Source organism: Athalia rosae, chromosome 2, assembly GCF_917208135.1.
Source record: "Athalia rosae chromosome 2, iyAthRosa1.1, whole genome shotgun sequence".
Taxonomy (NCBI): Eukaryota; Metazoa; Arthropoda; class Insecta; order Hymenoptera; family Athaliidae; genus Athalia; species Athalia rosae.
The window spans coordinates 27,632,038-27,652,542 of NC_064027.1; the positions used below are offsets into that span (position 1 = coordinate 27,632,038).

At 40.6% G+C, this 20,505-nt stretch overlaps 1 protein-coding gene across 2 annotated transcripts in view; it reads right to left on the minus strand.

The window, feature by feature from the left end:
* The window catches only part of LOC105685718, a 55,969-nt gene extending 35,601 nt beyond the window's left edge, over positions 1–20,368 (minus strand). The window contains exon 1 of one of the 2 annotated variants that reach the window (XM_048651384.1): positions 20,021–20,368. Coding sequence is in view for 1 of the 2 variants with exons in the window: in XM_048651381.1 (XP_048507338.1) it covers positions 20,223–20,295 (73 nt within the window). In the remaining variant the exon portion in view is untranslated. The remainder of the gene's footprint in view (positions 1–20,020) is intronic. The other variant, XM_048651381.1, reaches the window with a different exon arrangement.
* Positions 20,369–20,505: the final 137 nt, after the last annotated feature.

Genomic DNA, 20,505 nt, shown 5'->3' on the forward strand with positions numbered 1-20,505 from the left:
GTGTAATATTCAGTTTCTCCAAGTTTAAATAGAGCTGCTGAAATCAGTATGCAAATGAAAGATGGCCGTGAAGATCCGATAGGTAGGTACGTACGTACGTACATACCTGTATAGTATACATGTATACGCCGAACAATTCCTAAGTGGTTTAACTCAAAGAAAGGGAGAAGATATTCGACTGTCGAATAAACTGCGGCATAATAGAATTCGAGCGAATATTAAGTCGGTAGCGTGCGTCGAGCGACGCGTTCCAAAAGTCTTTTCAAAAATCAAACTCTTCCGAGCCCGGCTGTACGTGTAATTGTGAAAAACAATTTTACTCTCGGCAAATATTTCACTCGCTCACTCGCAGCACTCACTCATTGTCAGCCCGTTACGAGAAGCTTATAAATCCGATTAAAGGCATCGCCATATAAAAAGTAGTTAACGCGCTTGTGCGTAACTTTATATTTAGAGCTTTTTTGTATAGAAAAGCTCACGATATCGCACACGTATACTTTTTATACAGCTTTGCACGAACTCCTCATGGATATACGTATGTGTGTACAATCTACGTTCGTACGACTGACGAGGTCGTACTTTCTCAGCACAGAAAAGTGAGCCAGAATCGAGCTCGCCGAGTGTACAGGAGCGCGTACACTCGTATCGTCGAGGTATACCATTCGCGGCCGCTAATCTTACCAAATGCCATTTTCTTCTTTTCGACCCACTCGATGCGCAGCAACACATCCCGCGAAGTAAAAAAAGCTCGGGATCAGAGCTATAAACTAGGAAGAAGAAGGGAACGGCGGAGGGTGAGGGGGTGGAGATCTCTGACCGCTTTTCTCATCAACGCTCATCAGCTTCTCGCTACAATTTCGTCGCTGTCATTAACGTTATCACTATTGTTATGATTATTGCTATTGTTATTATTAACCCGGCCACGCCTGTATATATATTTTTAGGTCTACTTCCCAAATTGACTTCGGGTGCCGCGGTCTTTCGCTATCCGCTATGCAGATTACGCGACTTTCGAAATTCTTCAATGATTTCGCAAAGAAATTTAATTTTCTAATACATTAGAAAGTCTAATTTTCAATTTCCCCCCCACACAGACGACGACTTCTGCTTTCGCGGACTTATATTGTCATAAAAAAAAAAAAGTAGGGGGTAGAAGGTAACGGGACTCGCTAATATTACGGTCCAATACACACGGTGGGGGGAGAGAGAGAGAGAGAGAGAGAGAGAGAAGAAAAATTTCAGTCCTCCGATGCTCGATAAATCTCAGAGAATCGCACTCCGCTGTGCTTTCGCCGATATAAATTAGTCGAATATCATTTTCGCGAAAATAGGGATGAGAAGGGAAAGGTGGAAGGGGTATCGGCGTGTTGTTAGGGTTCAAATATCGAAACCCCCGTCACCGGAGGAGTAAGCATTGCGGAATGTGGATCTGGGTCAGAAAGCGTTATTGAAAAATAAAAATAAAAAATGCTCCGGAAATCCTGGGACGCCCCATAGACTACCCGGCAATAACACTGGTATTGCTCCATTCGAGCCCCCGATCTTCCCCTTCGCCCCTGCTGCCGTGTCCCTATAACACACTCCGCGTACCTACTTCATTTCTGTCTTCCTCTTCTGTATTTCTGCACACGAGTTGACCTTCCAGCCCTTCGTGAAGGAAAAAAAAGTAAACAGAAATAAAAAAACAAACAAACTCCACCACGTCGTTTTGTCTCGTCGTTCTATTTTCTCTTACTAAATGATCGCTCGGCGTTGTGGGAAAGGGGAAATCGTTTCCGTACCGTATCTACCGGGTGGGACGTTAAAAATGGGGAAAAACATAACCGGTGATATGGGGTTAAATTTTGGGATTGAATCGGCTGAACACCAGCGTTCGCTACACCGTGTCACACTTTCATCGAGGTTGACGTCGAGCAACGTTTTTCGTTAATTGCGCATCGATTTTTTCTGGACTTTTCAGCCGGGGAGACACCGTCGCATTCCATATATATGTATTTCTATTTTTTCCATCGCGATTCGCCTTTGTAACGCGGCTACGATCTACCAGGTATAATAAAAACTGGAATCGGTTCCGCCGAGGACATTCAAGGCCACATTAATTTGTATCTCCCCGGCACTTCCCTGCGTCGTAGTTCACGGGATGGCACGGTTATTATCCTGCCTCCGAACCTGCGATTATGATGAAAAAAAATATTTATTCCATAAGCTCGCAAAAATAGTCATTTCGAAGTTCGGAGAATCGTTCGAGACGCGTTTGAACGAAGTGTGTTTCGGCGTCGTTCGTATTTTTTTCGAAAAGGGAGAGAAAAATATGTATGAAAAAAATTCCGGCGAACGCGCATTCCGAGCGGGATGCAGGCGTACAGTATATAGTACGAGATTTGAGTACATGGAATACCATATACTATACGACGAGTTAACAAGCAAACAATAATACACCCTTTCGTACGGAATACTTGTGAATAATAATTAAATTCCTGATAATAATTTAATAGAATACCGAGCATTCCACGCGTCTGAGATACCATCGCCGCTGTACGGCGATGGTCGCGCGGAAGACGCCCTCGCGCTACGGATGGAACACGCTCGTTTCACCCGGAATCACATCCGAATTTACGGGAATCGCGAGATCCTCTCTACCCTTGCGGTATAGTCGGGCGATCAACGATTCACCCGAAAGATTCAACTCGAACATCGTTCGTATCCTGACCTGTGGGCGATACGTGTACAGATGTATGACGGCGAAGATCGTCGAGAGGCCCCGGATAAATGGAAAAGAAAAACACTGCACATCACGGTATTCGGACACAAAAAGGGGGCGAAGATGACGCGGGATCGATTCGTCGATCGTTCGATGCGATTCGGAATCTTTTTCGTAATGAATATTCGAACACATTATAACCGAAGATTTATATGGCGTGAAAATATGCGAGAGCCGCACCCTCATTGTACACAAAATGAATATTCAGTCACGTTTGCACTATAACGATTACCTGCAGGTATAGCTGCGGAATATTATACTTCGTAGTTGGAGAGAAAAAAAAAAATACAATTTAAAAGATGGAAAAAATTTTTTTTACTCATGCAGTATGCATTTTTCCGTCCAATTGTACGGGGGAAGAACGTCCTAAGAAAAATAATTCGTGAATCGTATCTGTAATGTATTTTTTTATTCGCTCATTTATCTTATTTTTTTTTTCTGATATTCGAATCGCTGTACTTTATTCGAAGATATTATTTTTTGGTTTTTGTTTTTCAGGGTTCGAAATGTTGCGGGCAACAAAGGGTGTAGAAAGGGTGTAGGGCTTTTGCGCAGGGTGAGGTTCGTCGGTTCTTGCGACGTTGTATTAACATTGAATAATTGCGGATAATGATGATAATCCGTTCGCTTTCGTTAAATCATTCCTTATTCTGTTTATATGCAAATACCATTCACTTGTCCGTTGAGAGTGGAGATTCATAATATTTCCCTTGCCCTTCCTTGACTTCGCCCCTTTTCACGGCGGTATACGCCGACGCCCCGCGATCATATAATGGTCTAAAAGCCACCCTCCATACAACCGCCAAGGTTCGCTTTCCAGTCCAACACTTCATTTTATGCAAATACCAGAGCGAATCTATGTCCCTTCCGTTATAAGAATTATTGATGTGGTTATACGTTTACCCTACACCCGTTGCATTGGACGGTATAAAAGCCATCGGGCGAAAATCTTGATGGTGAAATAAAGGGATAAGGTTTTTCTCTATTTCTTTTTTTTCTCTATTCCATTGACAAATCTATCGCCCACGCGTGTAATAATCGATTAGATGCACGAGGTGGAGAATTTAAGTTCTATCTAGAAGGCAACCCCGAAAAATACATTTAATTAGTTTGAAATTCTTTCGTGGACAAAATTCCGACTTTTCTTTTCTCGCTGTAGATTAACTATCGTGTTAAAGTTATCTAAATTCCTGGTGATCCTGCTGCCGATTTTCGCGATAGTTTACAATCTATGTATATATGGGTTATTACAACGACTCGAGGTAATCAAAATAGACAACCTTTAACGAAGGAATCAGGATGACTTGTGTCGTCCGGCAAAGCGAGCAGACCTAAGTGTGAGCAGCGGAGAGGAAATCAGATGAACTCATAACTACGCTCGGGGGTGGTGACGACGAAGGGGGGCACGGGTTGCCCTTATCCAACCCCCCTGCCGAATTCCGCAAGCTTTTCTGACGTATAGTACATATAATTCAGCTGGGATGAATATAATCTCTCTACTTCAAGTTTAGAGTTGAAAAAAAATAAAATAAAACGAATTAAGATGAAAACAAAAAGGATTAAGACGGAGGAAAAAATGCTATTATATGTAACGAATATAAATTCCCGTCATATCGTACATAGGTATGTACGTATACTATGTACAAATATATGTATACGTATACATATATAGCTTCGGGGTATGAGAGGGTAATTAACTCAAGTTTCGCCGTCCACTGCGCTTTTGCCTTCATGAAAACGAATTGTTTTATCTTGAGTTATTACCCCTTTCGTTTTTTGTTTTTTTTTTCTTTTTTCTCCTCTTTAAAGAAAAATATTAATTAATTACTTGTCCTCTCATTGTTTGTTCTCGCTTTTTCGTCCTTCCGCGTAATACAACGGACTTTATGGTTGCTTTTTTATTGTTTTTTGTTTTGTTTTTTTGTTCAGTAAAATTTCCAACATCTGCAGTAATTACGAGGACCGATAAATAATTGGTTACTCAATGATTTACTTTCTTGTTTTTGTCCTTATACAGTCATCCGATTTGTTTTGAATGAATATTATAAAATTTGGCGGCACTAGCGTCGCTCACCTCGAACGATCCGCGAAATAATTGATTTTTTGGCCGAAAATCGAGATCTCTCATTTGACATTTGTATATATGTACCTATATTATTTTAATGTCCCTGTTACGCGATGTGCGCTGAATGGCGTATAATATCAAGAATCTCAAGGGTGTGCATAAAGAGAGTATACCTCGCTTTAGTGCCGTATAGATATTAGAATGATGTGTATATATACACTTTATTCGGCACCGAGCTAACAATAATATCCAGCTCAATCTTCTCTACAACTTTTTATAATCCCACGGAGTTAAAGCACCTGCATCTGCACAAGGTTTTACGATATCCCGTAAACATTTTTACGAAATACATTATTTCTACGACTCCGCGGAGTTATCTGCTGTACCATAAGAACACCGCGAATTAAATACTATCATCGTACATTTTTATTATTACCGCCCCCTCGATATCGCTCGAGATCCCCATCGTCGAATCAAAGAATAAAAAAAAAGACACAAGAAGCGTCTCAAATCATCTCCGTCGTTCGTGCGAGATGAACCACATTCCCCTGCAAAAAATTCCCAAAGGAAATACATATTTCCAAATTTTCTCATTATTTTCGAATCGCACGATAAAACGTGACTTTTTTTTAGTCCGGGTCGTGATTTCGCTCGAACTTCTACGACGGCAGAAGAAAATCAGAAGCGTAGAATAGGGAAAACAGCGTAATCCGGACGGTTTGTAGAAGGTATTCGTTTATTTTCGCGAGAGAATAATACATGTGTACGGTATGGGAAACGTTAACGCGCGGAAAAGTTGAATGAGAATTATTCCGGTATGCGGCGGCGGCGGCGGCGGCGGCAACTCGAGCCGCGGGTAACAGCGCAGCTAGCTGCTACGCGACCGGGTTAGAGAAACCCTGAATTTATGGCAGCTATCTACCTCGGGATAATATGCGACGCTGTGATATAATATGTTTCCCATCAGCTTTTGAACACGCATATTTTCATAGTTTTTCTTAAACATAATTCCGTACTCGCTCACTACACACACGCGCCCCCTTCTAATATATCATATGCTCCGATCGCCATTTTTTACGCAAGACAAAAAGGGAGCAATACAAAAAAAAAAAAATAAAAAACATCCCGTCTTTGAGATCCTGGTAATTTTGAATTTTCGAACAATATCTTATTCTCACGTCGGCATGCGTCGATAGAAAATTTCGCTCCGATTTTATTCGTCTCCCGTCATTTATTCCCCCTCCCCCTGCGTTTGGTGATCCGATGGTTCTGAAAATGACGTGAATTTGCTGGGTTTCGTATATGTAGTTTTCCTTTTTTTCGCTTGAGTTTTTTCATTTACTTTATCCGAAGGGCACGTGGCGCGGTGGTATGACCCGGGAATCGAGTACGATGGCTCTTTTCATAAGTCCGTCCAGTATTTTTATCTCTATACGTCATTGTTTCGAAGTAAGTGGTTTGGCAGGGTTTCCGTCCCCACCCTAGCGACCCGCTACCCCGTTAAACCTACATTGTTCCATTCGATTCGTATTACATCAAGTTTTCGGAGAGAAGTTCATGATCTTCAGATAGTTGCGTGTTTCTGTTTCCGGTCAGACGACTTCTTACGTACGTACGTATACCGGGGGCAACGGAACGACATACGTGTATACAATAGGTGAAGGTACGTGCATCGATGCACCGCTACCAGCGCGGCGTGCGGGTTATTGCATTTCTTTGTTCTTCTTTTTCTTTTTCTTCTTTATCAAGTGCTCTCTTTCTCCTCCCGTTTCTTCATTTTTCGCGATCGCCGAGCGATAAATTGAAAAATCGACGAAGAAAGGGTGAAAAAAAAATTCATCACCGATTTCCGGAAAGCTGCAAGGGGTGTCGAATAATTAGAAGAGGGGAAACGAACGCGCGGCGTGACGTCGGTTAATTAATTATTAGACGAAAGGATAAACTTCGCACGACGTACAGTGTCGAGCTTTCGGTCGTCGTCGTCGTCGTCGTTGTGTTGGGGATGTGGAGTTTCTCCGGGCGACAAAGGAACGTACCTACAGGGTGTCATATTCTGAATGACGAATTCATCCCTGTTTCGCGACGGAAATTGGAACCGGCCTCACGATTAATCGAGCGAAACGAAAAGACAGATCTCAGCTACAAGAACTGGGGAGTTACGACGTTTCAAAGTTTTGCAGAAGTTTGCGAGGAAGAAAAAATTGAATAACCCATTCGTTCATCCGAAACGGAACACCCCGTAAGTCGCATATATGCGTGTACATAAAAATGAAGAACCCCAGTTGTTGTCCGCGGAGGAGAGCTTAAAGTGGCTTCTTTCATTAACCTCCGCTTTTTTTCCTTTCTTCTTTTCCCACACCACTTTTGTTTTCTAAATTCTTCTCTCCGATACATGTAGAAGTATACTCGATACGAATACACATGTACATCGGTACATGGCTACCCGTTTTTTCTTTTTTTTTTTTTTGCAAGGCTCGTTTCTATCTCGATCACTTCTTCTGTAAATACACATGTTTTTTTTTTTTTACCCTATGTCCACGATACAGGGTGGTTTGGTATCGTCCGGAATTTCGATTTGAAGAACGTTCACTTTTTTTTCGTTCGCTTATAATTTAGGGTTCTCGGACTCAACGTGATATCAAAATTTCAAACTTTTGAGTTGATATTTGTGAGTTTCATTTATTTGAGAAACGAATTTCGCATGGTTGAAAACATATACCTCCCGAATGAGGATCACTTTTGATCGAACGATACATAATGTAGACGACGGAACAAACTATGCTTGCCGAAAGCTAGCGCAACCCTCTTCAAAGCCCTGCATCTCACTAATAATCTCAAATTAGCAGAGCCAGACGCCGTACAATTAAACTAATTCTCGGTAAATTCTGTCCTCACAATCAGTCAAATTCCTCTTGACGAAACACTTTCAGTATTCATTAGACAGAATGCATCTCCGCTCGACTACTGGCATTCCTTAGATTACACGTAGCTACTAGGTATTATAATTTATACATGGAGTAATATCACCCCGATGGAAAGTGGACGCAAATTATAAAAAATCGTCGCTATCCTAGAAACGATTTGTCTTCGCAGATTTATCTTTCTAATCAAAGAACAGCGTTTGCTGTCGTCGATTGAAAAGTAATAAAAAAAAATACTGTTTTTCATTCGATAAAAATTTCGCAAATTCAATTTATCATCCGGCACGATTTTGAGCAGTTGTTTCCGCAATTGAATCTGATTTCAAACTAAAAAGTCAAAAACGCACCCCTGATCAAATATGGCAGTCCTTAGTTATTTATGTTTTTTTTTTTCTTGTCACCTTAAATATTTTCCATCGCAAAAATATGTGCGTCCAGTTTGTGCCCCGTCCCACGGAATCGTTAGACGTAAACGGAGAGAATAATCGTAAAAATCTGTCGCGCAGCTACCCAAATTTCATTTTCAAATTATCTCCCCCCTTTTTAGCCTGTTTGTATTATACCGTACAACGGCTAACAGTGTAGTGTGTGCAGCGTAAAAGTAAGAGTCGAGAGTTACGGTTTCATTGGTCAGAGTTTTTGCTTTCCCCAGGGGGTAGGTAGATATACGCGCTACCGGGGGCAGAGTTTCCGAGTATCCTGCAGGATTGCGTCCCGGATACCACGGGGAGATATACTATACACACGACCGAAGGTGCGAGTATAGGTTCTCTGCCGCGGCTGAAAGCGGTCACAATATTGAGCCATTCGAAAGGGGTGTATGTATATAGCTTGTACCGGAGCTGTACAGTTTATTTGTTTGTTTATTTATATATTTATTTATTTTTTCACTCCGGCGAATTCGTTCGGGGGATATCGGAACGCTAGGTGAGTATCCCCGTGCGGGAAGAACGGTCGACAAAGATAATAATAAAAAACAAAATCGCAAAAAATAATAAAACTAAAGGGACTCTCTCTTTTTTTACGGGGCACGTCAAATCTTCCCTGAATTCCGAAATCGAATCAGGAAACGAATTTACTGCTGCGCAGGGGGGGAGGATAGATCGCTGAGAAAGAAAAGTATTTCTCTGGCTATTACTACGGGAAATCTAATGATCACCTGGTATCGCGACGGGCGCCCGTTACGGACGATTATGCGATCGCCCCTATCGCGCTGCGATGCCCCGTCTGATTGTGGGTAAAATTTTTCTGTTCGATTTTCGAAAATTGAGGGATCGATGAAATATCGGAAGCTCGTGCGAAAATCGGGCGACGTGTAGATATAATCGAAGTAGAAGGCGGCTAAAATATCGATTTCCGGTTGAGCTATTTTGAAATTTAGATGACAGCGGTCTGCGGGGATTCGAGCTCGCTAAATAGTAAAGAGTTAAATGTTGGATCTCCGGTACGATCGTGGTAGGTATATATTATTCATTGTAAGTCGTCGGGGAGTCCTCCTCGCCATCCAAATGTCTCAACGCGCGCGTCTGACTCTGATTTCTATAGTGATTCGTCGGTTCAATTGCCCGGGAAATAAAATAGGGTCACTCACCGAATCCTTTGTATATCTATACCCGGCCATGGCTGTGTACGTCGTCGTCGTCGAGACCGTCCTCCTCGTACGTATAAGGAGAAAATAAAATACTCATATCGACGCGTATAGGTATACAGATATAAAATAGACTCGGAAAGCTAAATTGCTCTACCACGTTTGTAAGCAGCTGCGTTAAAACCCCGAAGCTCTCAAGTTTATAGCGTTGTGTAGCGAAATGGTCTCGTCGTAGCTACCTTCGTACGTTCAAAACTATCGCATCAGGAGTCGAAGATTCTCCAAATTCTCAATGGAGGACTTCTCTCTCCAGCCTTTCATTTTTAAAGCCGATGTCATTCGTAGACTCGATCCTGAAGATTTTTTTTTTTTTTTTTTTCTTTCTTCTCTTACTTCGCGATATATATTATTTATCTTCAAGTTTTTCGAGTACATGAGAAAATACAATAATATAATTGAGCAAAACCACGTGAAAAATGAAGAACCAAATATCCATCTGCATTGCGTACCCGGCTCACAAAATTACCTCTGATAAATTATCGATTTTCATAGCGATACCATATTTATTCGTACGTCGCACCGCTGTTCAAATTAACCATGAAATATATTGTCGAATTTTTTTCTATTCATACGAGTCATAAATTTCGTGGCCCATCCTATTTTTATTAAAAATACAATATACGCCGTACGACGAGTACAAAAAATAAATTCGATAAAAAAAATAAAAAAAAATCTCCTGCCAACCTTCTAAGTTGAATATCAGACTCCGAGTAGCTCGTGACAGATGCAGTGTACGGGGTAACAGAGTTTATATTATATACACCGTTAGTTATGGGAGTTCCTCTTTTAAACTGGGGATGCTGCAGCAGCAGTCGAGTATCTTTTATATATTACTCTATGACAAGCCTGGCATGACTCCCAATAACGGTGTCTACATTGCCCCGCATCAATTTTACTCCTTTTTTTTTTTTTTTGTCGTTATTTTATTATTATTTTTTCATCCATCTTTTTTCATCCATTACTTTTTGCTACCCGGTTTCAACAAAGGCTTGGAAAATCTATTTCATACATTCTCACGCTCCACGAATTTGCAGAAAAGCAAAAAACTGACAAATTCTTTTCTGAGAGTCTTTGGAGAGGTTTGCGAATGTTCAAATTTTTCAAAATGCAGTTCGGAAATCCGAAACACTTGTGATGCAAATTTGAAGTAAAAAATTTGTCACTCAAGTTTTCATTACAAGCAAATAGAGTATCCGATTCGCTATGTAAGTACAAAATATATCGTCTGTATCCGTAATCGTGTAGCTTCTTTTAACCGGACGTATATTGAACGAGGTGATTTCTTCGGTGCTTTTGACACGTCGTCGACGTAAGTTCAAACTTTACCTTTTGATTATTCATACAGGAAGACAGCCAGCTGTTTGTCGTTCGGTTTCTCGACACGATTTATAAGATCAATTTATGGCGATTCTATCAACAGCGAAGCGTATATATATATATATATATGTACGAATTTCTTTTCATTTCTCTCTAACCCCTCATGAAATATTATCGGAAATCCATCAAAATCCAAAGGCCTTACAGCGATAGGCGAGCCTCCAAACTTTCGGAGGAAAAAGAGAAACATAGGGAAAGAAGAAGTGTCGGAAAAATGTGAAGAGCAAAAAGATTCTGAGGCTAGACAAACGTGAAACTTTCATTCCGTTATTGGACTCCGCTTTCGGATATCTTGGCAAAATCGGATTTGTCGTATAATCTGCTATCCCCCAAAACTTTTCCCCCAATATATACCCGCAACACGCGGATAACAAAGTACGTAATTCGCCTAACCTAAGCTAATCCAGGATAATCCCAACAATTATATCACAGCATCGCAGCACGTACGTGTCTCTCATCTTTCGGTCGCGATCAAACCGCAATTTCAGATTTTGATATTGTTATTTCGAATATTGCAACGATGAAAATAGTAATGTGAAATTACCGGCAATGCTTTAGAAAATAATCCACACGATTATAATCTTTACGTCCGGATGAATGAAAATAAAAAACAATCTTATCGCAAGAATTGGCAAACAATTAATTTTTAGTCCGGCTGTTTTCGATTCACAAAATTTGTTTTCTTTTGTTTTTTAACAAGTTACAAATCTGAATTAAGTTCATCTTGAGCGGCTTCTACTTCATGCATCTAACAAAAGTACGAAAGACCGGGAAAAAAGTGAAGGAAACCTGTAGATGCGTAACGAGCATCATCTCCATCTCCGCGGATGCATTTCCCTCGCATCTCATCGGTTTTCAATAATTGATTGTTTTATGATTCGAGATTCTTCTTTAATGAAAAATTCATCTATTTTCACGAGAATATCAATGGACGTTATACGCGACTCTGGAACATATAGAAAATTATAATAACAAATTCGATTCTACAGTCTGAAAATCCGTCGGCTTCTCTATGCAAAATAAATGCATGCGCAGTTATTGTACGAAGGTATACGAATATAAGTGAACATTTGTATATAAAAATTCCTGTCCGCACGTCTTCATTTATCCCGCAAGCGTTGATTCTTCTGCCCGCAGAAGTTCGCAGTACAACAAAAGTTATGTACGTCGATTATTGATGATTCGCCGGGTCTGCAAAAGCAAATTCAAAGTATACGGATTTTTAGTCCGTATCTATCTATGTACGTGCGTATATAAGTGGAGATCGGTGTATATGCATATACAATGGTATGTTGACAGCATTAAACGTACGATGTCTACCGAAGTATATATATATAGACGAGGATTGGGAGGAGCCCATGCAAATCTCTGTCTCATCAATCACCACGAAGACAGCCGCTTTCGACCAGTCTGTATAAATACTCTTTAATTCAGACTCACTCTCTACCACCACTACTACTAACCCCTATTTCTCCATTCTCTTTAGTTATTATCTCTTCCTATTCTGATAAGTTTACGACCAATCGGAACTCGAGATACGAAATGAAACGAGACGATAGCCTCGTGTTTCTGAACTCATCCAGCGAAATGAGCGTGTGCCGATTGGTGTCCGTCGCGTTTTGCTTCCGGGCCGATTGGACTTTGCGAAATGAGTCAAGTGAATCGTGCCGTCGAACGTCGATGACGTTTCAATCGTTTGCCGATCGGGTGAAAGGTCAGTATTCAATTTTTCAAATATGTCAGCCAAATGATGCGATCCATGGTTTTACCGTCAAATCGAAAATTGCCGAGCTCGAAACCCCTCTGATTTTTTTTTTGTTTTGTTTTGTTTTTTTTTTTTTTTTAAGCACAGCAGAGCATAGAAGGGGATGAAAATTTCATTGTACGTGGGTATCCGATGCACGCGGTAAAGAGGCGTACGTATACGAGCGTCACGAGTCGGATTCTATAGAGCCGTAGGTTTGTTACGACCAAAGAACCTTCGCGAAGCCCGCCAGCTCCTGATTTCGTCAGTGGGTTTAATTAAACCGAACGAGAATTATGTTGGAATCTGTGGTTTATCCGGATGGTTGAACGCCACAGTTACCCCTCGTTGAATTTGAATCATATACCGCTGACGTTCATTTATTTATACATACAATACTTCCCACGTCTCCGTAGCTCTTTCTTCGGTCGAATTTCATACACTTCACGTTTCACTCGTTCATTTTTAACCACTACATCGTTTTTCGCTCTCAACTTTTTTTGTCGCAATTTTTTGTCGCCCCCCCCCCCCCCCGCCGCGGTACACTTTTCGATTCTCTTTTCATTTTCTTCAATTATTTGTATTTCTTCTCATCTTCAAAAGCAAGGTATAACCACGTCTTCTCATAATGTCCTTCACTCGCGAGTGCTCTTCAATCTCGAATTACCGAGGCGTAAATATTACCGCGATTACGCATTCAACGTATAAATGTCAGATTAACGAGTGTACGACGTACGTTAAAATGTACGTCAGTCAAAATTTATCCGTGCACCGATAAATTACGTACACGGAAACACGAAGAGTCGACCCGAAATTGAACCTAGCTACGCAGCGTAGAGCTTTCGCTGAAAGTTGACACGCGAGGAATATGAAACTTAATGCGCATAGTTTTTAGGTAAAGGAAAATTAAATGAAAGGAATTGGATAAACTTGTCGAAGATGGCAAGCAAACTGAATTGCTGCATAACAGATACGGAAAACGGATGAGGGATTCTATCGTTTGTTGGATTTGCGCTTAATTATATTGTATAATCGCTGACATACATTGATCGTGGAAGTTATTATTATGGGGTATGTAATAGTCTCCCTCGCTCATTATAACTTAGAGCACCGTCTACCCTTCTTGCAACTTATTAACTATCAAAGCCTAACTGTAATTGCAGCCTGGCCGAATAGAATTAGGCATTTAGAGAGTGCAGCAGCAGCAGCAGCAGCAGCAGCAACAGCAGCAGCAACATCGAAGGTCGGAACTCTCTCGGCTTTGGCTCGTTGGTTGTAACGATTTACCTCGTACACCATTAAAACACAGTGTTCCAAATTTTGACTAAAATTATAACCACGTATACTGCGGAGCAGGCGTGTGTCGGTGTGCGGTTGTAAATTTAATAATTCTCCGTATAATTTCCAACTCTCCTATTTACCGATAGATGTACAGCTGTGTGTGTGTGTGTGTACAGCAGAAGTAACTCTTTCACCGGTGCATTATTAACATAGACGAATGGGAGTTATGAAAACGCGATAAATCTCATAAATTTTACTATTGAGTACATCGAATTATACGATGAAAAAAACAACGCTGACGTAATTTTTGAATATCGTCCGCTTTGTCCTCTACGATTGATCGGATAAGAATGTTTTTACCGATGATTTACAGGGAAGATCTTGGCAAAAATATCGTCCAATTTCCCACGTATTTCATTTGCCAAATGATCAATGATAACCCGTAAGAAGAAAATTCGTTTCAGATCATACTCGTAACGGTTTGCCCGAAAATAGAGCCAAATCTGCTGGTAGCGATCTGCATTCGCGGAGTTCTGACGAGTATGTTTGGAAAGGACGAGGAATCGCGACTTCGAAATAACCCAAAAAAAAATAAAAAATACCTTTTACCAGAGAAATAAAGTCGAAAGTTTTCGTTTTACAAAGTTTAGAAAATAATTTTTATCTTCCAGTTGATTCTCATGTGATAAATTTATGATTCCTTGGCGTTAGATTAAGCCAAAACTCGAACTTGTATAAATATGTAATTGCAGCAAAGTTCGGCTAAATGCAGACGTGTATGTGTATTTGGTCGAACGCGCTGTTGAGGCTAATTCCTAGGCGAATTAGTGTAGAATACGAGAGCGAGATAAAGTTCAGGCCGGACCTGCGATGTAGGTAATAGGGAGAGTCGTGTTATGCAGCAAATTGGACTTATTTGCAGAGTTTGATGCAAGTACGCTACTTGATGTCCGTTAAAACGATCGATCGTTTTTTTTTTCTTTTCACTTTCAAAGCACCACACCGCATGGAATATTCATACTTCCTATCCGAGGAAGATGGAGAGCACAAAAAAATCTATGAAAAACAAAAAGACGAATCTAATAAAAGAAGAAAAAAGAAAAAAAAAAACACAGAAAGAGAGAAAAAGTTGAGTTTCTCATTTGAAACTTCCCGCCTTATAATACGTGTCTCGGCGTTAATGAGATTTTTCTTTAGATATTTCTTTTATGCTAATATTACTCTACCAATTTCTGACGCTCTCCTCAACCTAATAGTCCTTATATATTTTTCATGATACTTTCAACCAGATAAGAGATAGGGTTTTCCTTCTTTTTTTTTTTTTTTTTTTCCTCTTTTAATCTCCCTTCCATACCCCTGCAACACCGTGGCACGGATGAACGGAGTTTCTTATCACAATTCGCTTGTCCCTACAGCGCTCTAAAATCTCAGACTCATCAAGGAATGAAAATGAAACTGAGCGACGGCATTTAAATTCCAACATATACTATGCCTAACAAAACAACGACGAAAAGAACGTGTTCGTTCTTTTCAACCCCTTTTTTTCGTTTCCTTTTTTTCTTCCGCAATTAAATTACGTTACAGATAAGGCCGAACGAACTCAACTCTCCCGCGTATCCCAGTTATCGGTCGGTGAATTATCGGATCAATCGCTCCTAAAAATGATCTGATATACATGTCCATGTGATACGTGTAAAGGAAACAGTCGGGTAGATGCAAGTTGAGCGATCTCGTCTAATAACGTTTCACTCCCTCTGATTTTACACGCGTTCAACTTATGGGCACGCTAACGAGAACGTGGAAATTTCTGACGCGAAGTTAGAGCGAGAAAATTAGCTGCAGACTGGTGGTTATATCATTGCACCACCGCCCACTTTTGAACCGCACCGTTTTCGCTCCTCAATTTGCTAGACGTTCGTATACGCTCGGCGAACCAAGATCGAATAATTATCGGAAAACTTCGCAGGGAAAAAGGTGCCGCAGCAGCGGCAGCGGGGGTGTATTTGTAAGTTCTAACAACGGCTGCGATATCTGTGCGTCCACCCCCAAAAAATTATGCAAAAAAAAGGAGACGAGTGAAAAAATTAAGAACAGAATGACCGACGCGAGCGAGTGATATTTTTCATTCGATTTCATACGGGGTGGGAAGAAAGAAAGAACGGAATGAAACAAAAAGAGAGCAATGCGGGTGCCGTAATACATCCGCATTTAAGACCACGCTCATGTATATCGGACAACACGGTGCCGATGGAATCGCGTGGTGGATTCAAAGTTCGAGGACTCGTTACCGTCGAATTCCAGCAGTGGGTCGTAGAAACTATGCGCCGCTGATGAGATTTCACGTCGTCAGACCATCAAACAAATTATGACGTATCCGTGACACGAGTTGATCGATTTATGCTGAAATTCCGTCGATTTTGAGGTTGCCACTAGTTTCTCATGCCGGCTGCAAACGTCATATGGTATACCTATAAGCGGGGAGTAAAGCTCGTTAACGATTAAGCTGGGTTAAGTGCTCTTTCATTCGTCGGTGCCCCCGTGTATAACTATGTGCACAAGCTCGAGCGGTGTGACGTGCGCAGTTGGAAACCGACGTTGTTGAGCTACGGGATGTGATATAACATAATGCGATCGAAATTCCGTTGAATACGTTAAAACCGACCTCGAAGAATTTCGACGAAACCGAAAGGCCGAACTTTAAATCTGGAAAGATTCATTTTTTCCATTTTCAAGATCCAGTTGGATCGCAGCTATGTTCGGATGCGATCGGATCCAATCAGATTCAGGACGAGATGTGATTAGATCTCGTGGAATTCATCATGAAAATTTATCAACGTATAGTTCGTCTTGGTCGGATCTAGTTTGATCAGAATGTATCTAGCTGGAAAGTCAGATCAGATGGAATCCGCGATACTTCGTCGAGTTGAAAAGTCTTTGGAGATTTCTGAAAACCCCATCGATATTTTTCGCATTGCTTTTCATGATATCAACAAATCCCGATGCAAAACCAACCGTCACCATCGATATTTCCGTTAAACATGTTCAATTGATTCAGTCAATAGATTCCTGGTCTAAAGGGTTGATTTACTCCTGACACTACTCTAGACTACGTCTGAAAACTAAACGATTTCCATTAGCGACGATAAGTGAGGTGGAAAAGATCGAACCACGGGTCCGCAGAAACGCGCGCGTTGAGTAAAGTTCAAATAAAATATTTTAAGAAACAGTAAATTAGTTTTACTCGTAATCCCCTTCTTTCCCAATAATCTCGAACGAATCGAGATCGGATTCCGTCTCACGCCGGAAAGAAGGAACGAAATAGGAGAAGAAGAAAACGGAAAAAAAAACAACAAATTCAGGGTGAATCGATATGAAATATTGCGAGCTTATGTCGCGTCTGTCAACGCTCGGAACTCTTTAGACTTCATTTGATGTAAATCCTATATAATATTATAGGGTGGCAACACTTCGAGGTCTCTCGCACCGTTTCAACTCTTTATTCCAAGAAATTAGAATCCCGAGTCAGACAGAGGAAAAAGTAAAACCGAAAAAATTCCTTTACAGGTCGTTCAGGATTATCATCGATAATAAGAGTAAAAAGTCAAATCTGTAACAAATTATTCACGAAAACTAATTTCTTCTCGTTATCCGGCCGAAACTTTCGCGGAGCTTCTTTTTTCTACATCCATATACACATATAATGCATGTGCGGTATTGATTTTCGGCGTGAATTTCGAAAGACAAAAAACGAAATACTTTCACCGGCCGAAAATTCACGTGCCCACGAAGTAAGAAGACGTTTCGATATTCGGTGCACGCGTGTCGAGCAAAGTGGTTGAAATACACTGTGTATTTTTTTCTTTTCTTCACGGGGCAATAACGTTCGAAGGATATTGGTTTTTAAAGTCATTCTATATGTAAATACGTGGAAAAATTTACCCCGCGAGTAACTGGGGACGACGGGGGAACGGTGTGAAGTTATTCCCCGACAAAGTGCATTATTTCTACAAGGTACATCCACCTAAGATCGTCGGTAATATATTTATTACGAGGGTACAGGTGATCAAGTACCAAACGGTTACGTTATAGGAGCATCGCAGTGATAAAGCTCCGATGAAATATTGTTTCAAGGATGTCGAACGCTCGTATGAATTTTAATTCGGGTCTCCTATAAACACATGTAATGGACGGGTACATGGGGTGACGTAATATAAAGCAAATCGAGGGTAGGCCGTTTCGTAAATACCTAGTCTGGTGCGATTCTTTTCCATTTTTTTTTTTTGACAAAATAGAATGTTTGTGATGTCAGAAGACCAAAAAATTTCAAAAAAAAGTTGAAGTGAAATCGAAAGAGAATAGGAAGAGAAAGAAAAAAAAATTTCTTCGCTTTTTCCGAAACAATTTTCGGATAATATTTTCTCAAAAAAATCGATCACGGCGCTGTTTTTAGTTTTTCAGTTTTTTAAAACGAAAAACTCTGAAACGGCTGTACGAAAACATTTGAAAAAAAAATCGCAAAAGCGTTTTGGATCAAGAGCTATCGTAAAAAAAATCGCTTCGGGTGACTTTTTTTGGTTTGTTGAATCGGCGTGGAATTCCCCATATTATACGTACAATATTGTTATTGCAGGTGCTCGATATAGAGGAGGTGAGAGAAGAAGAAAGATGATCGGATTAGAGGTAAAAGCCAAGGGAGATTACGCGATCGCCGGAATTATCTTGGTTGGCCCAACTGCTGGAGAAACGTGGAAAAATGGAGGGACGCGGAGGGCGCTTAAGATAACTCCGCTCCTCCCTCTCTACCGTTTCCCTACCCCATTTCCCGTTGCTCAAACGTATATATATACATATACATATAAATTCGAAGTACAGATGGACGTGGAACGATAGACACGCGTAGGTATATAATATATGCAGGAATGTACGTAGGTTTAACGTACGGATATATCGGTACATTATACGTACGCACAGGTATACATACACACGTATATTGGCGCTCTCAAACAAATCGTTGTCCTTTTAGTTCCTATGTACGTACGTACGTACAACGTATATGTTATATATAATAACAAGAGGTACCTGTTATCGCAAAATATCCGCTGATACGTTACGGGTTATGTGGAATATGAGGGGGGGTTATAAATAATACATATATGCATACACGCGTAACTACATGTGATCTGATAAGCTATTGAATTTTCACGAATGTGCGTACGTACATACTTCGTACGCGAGTACAACAGCGGTGGAGTCGAACGTCTGTTAATATTTTTTCGCGATACATATCACCCCGTTCGCAGATGGCGATGTGATTTCTTCTCGCGTGGCCCGCGCTACGGTATAATTGAATTTTCTAATTACGTAGATACTCTCGAAATAATATCGGTCCGTCCGAAAACCGGAGTGGAAATTCCGCTGTATCTGATCGCCTGATAATCTACGTTCCGCCGCACCGTACCAATCGATAGAAGCGACGATGTGTTAGTTCGAGATTGGCGTAATTTCACTTGAAATATGACCTGTGTATTATGAACCGTATACCTCACCCCCGAATAAGTGCGTGAACTTGTGAATTCTGAACGTGCTGCGAAATTAATCTGGAAATAGGGGAAGGCGGGGCAAAACGGCGCGGCGCGGCGCGTCGCGGCGGGGCAAAATTGGGTACCCCGAAAATTTTGTAAAATTTTTTTTCTCAAATTAGCAAAAAGGACTTCAAACATCATTCTGGATTGAAATTTATTCTTTCTCTAATGGTTTCCTCGAGTAACCTAAACTTTTCCTAGATTAACCCGTTGCGGAATGAATTTTCTTTTCCACAATTTCGACGGGATTCCATATCGCGTATTTCGTATCATTGAAATGGACAATTTTCTAAGATGAGATTTAATTGCCGATGACGATTGAAAAGGAGAAAAATTCCCGTTAATGGAACAGAGTTTCTACGCTTCCTCGAGAAATTCGATGTACCGAACAATGTGATCCGATTGTAAATAAAAGTTACAATTCCAATTTTGGTTATTTAATTATTTCCCATCAGTTCTTCGAATTAAAAGAAGACACTGCGAAAAGCTCGATTCTATTTACTGTACACCAACCATCATTTGTTCCATCGTTTAGATAATTACTATGAAAGACGGCGACGAATACAACAGTTTCTCAAGGTGTTATTGTCAAGGAACGGAAGATTTCCACCCGATTTTAACTGGGTTATTTCGTTACTTACTTATCGTCACTAATTCCCTCTCGCGTTGTTCACTAAAATACCTTTGTGTAAATTCGTTAGCTTCGCTCTCATTATGTTCAGAGTCTGTTCGCAAAACTTTTTCTCGTCGTTTTTTCTTAACACAATAATCGTTAAAGCTCTTCAATTTCTATAAAAAATATTCAGAGTTCCGCTTCCCAGAGATGCACTTAATTATTCTCACCGCGATAATTTCTCGACATTTTCGTATCTAAATGACGAGAACGTACGTACGTACGTTGTTGCATCGTTGGCATGAACTACTCAAGTTAGTTAGGAATGCATAAAAAAAATATTCACCACTCGAACAAACATAATGTACAGTCGTTTAATATATTCACAACTTCTCTCTAGATATACAAGTGCGCCGTTCTCATGAATCCTACAATTTTTTTTTTTTCCCCCCCATTTCTGAACTCGCTGCTTCAAGCCGATCATCATTCAATATTGATGCAGGTGTTGTTGCA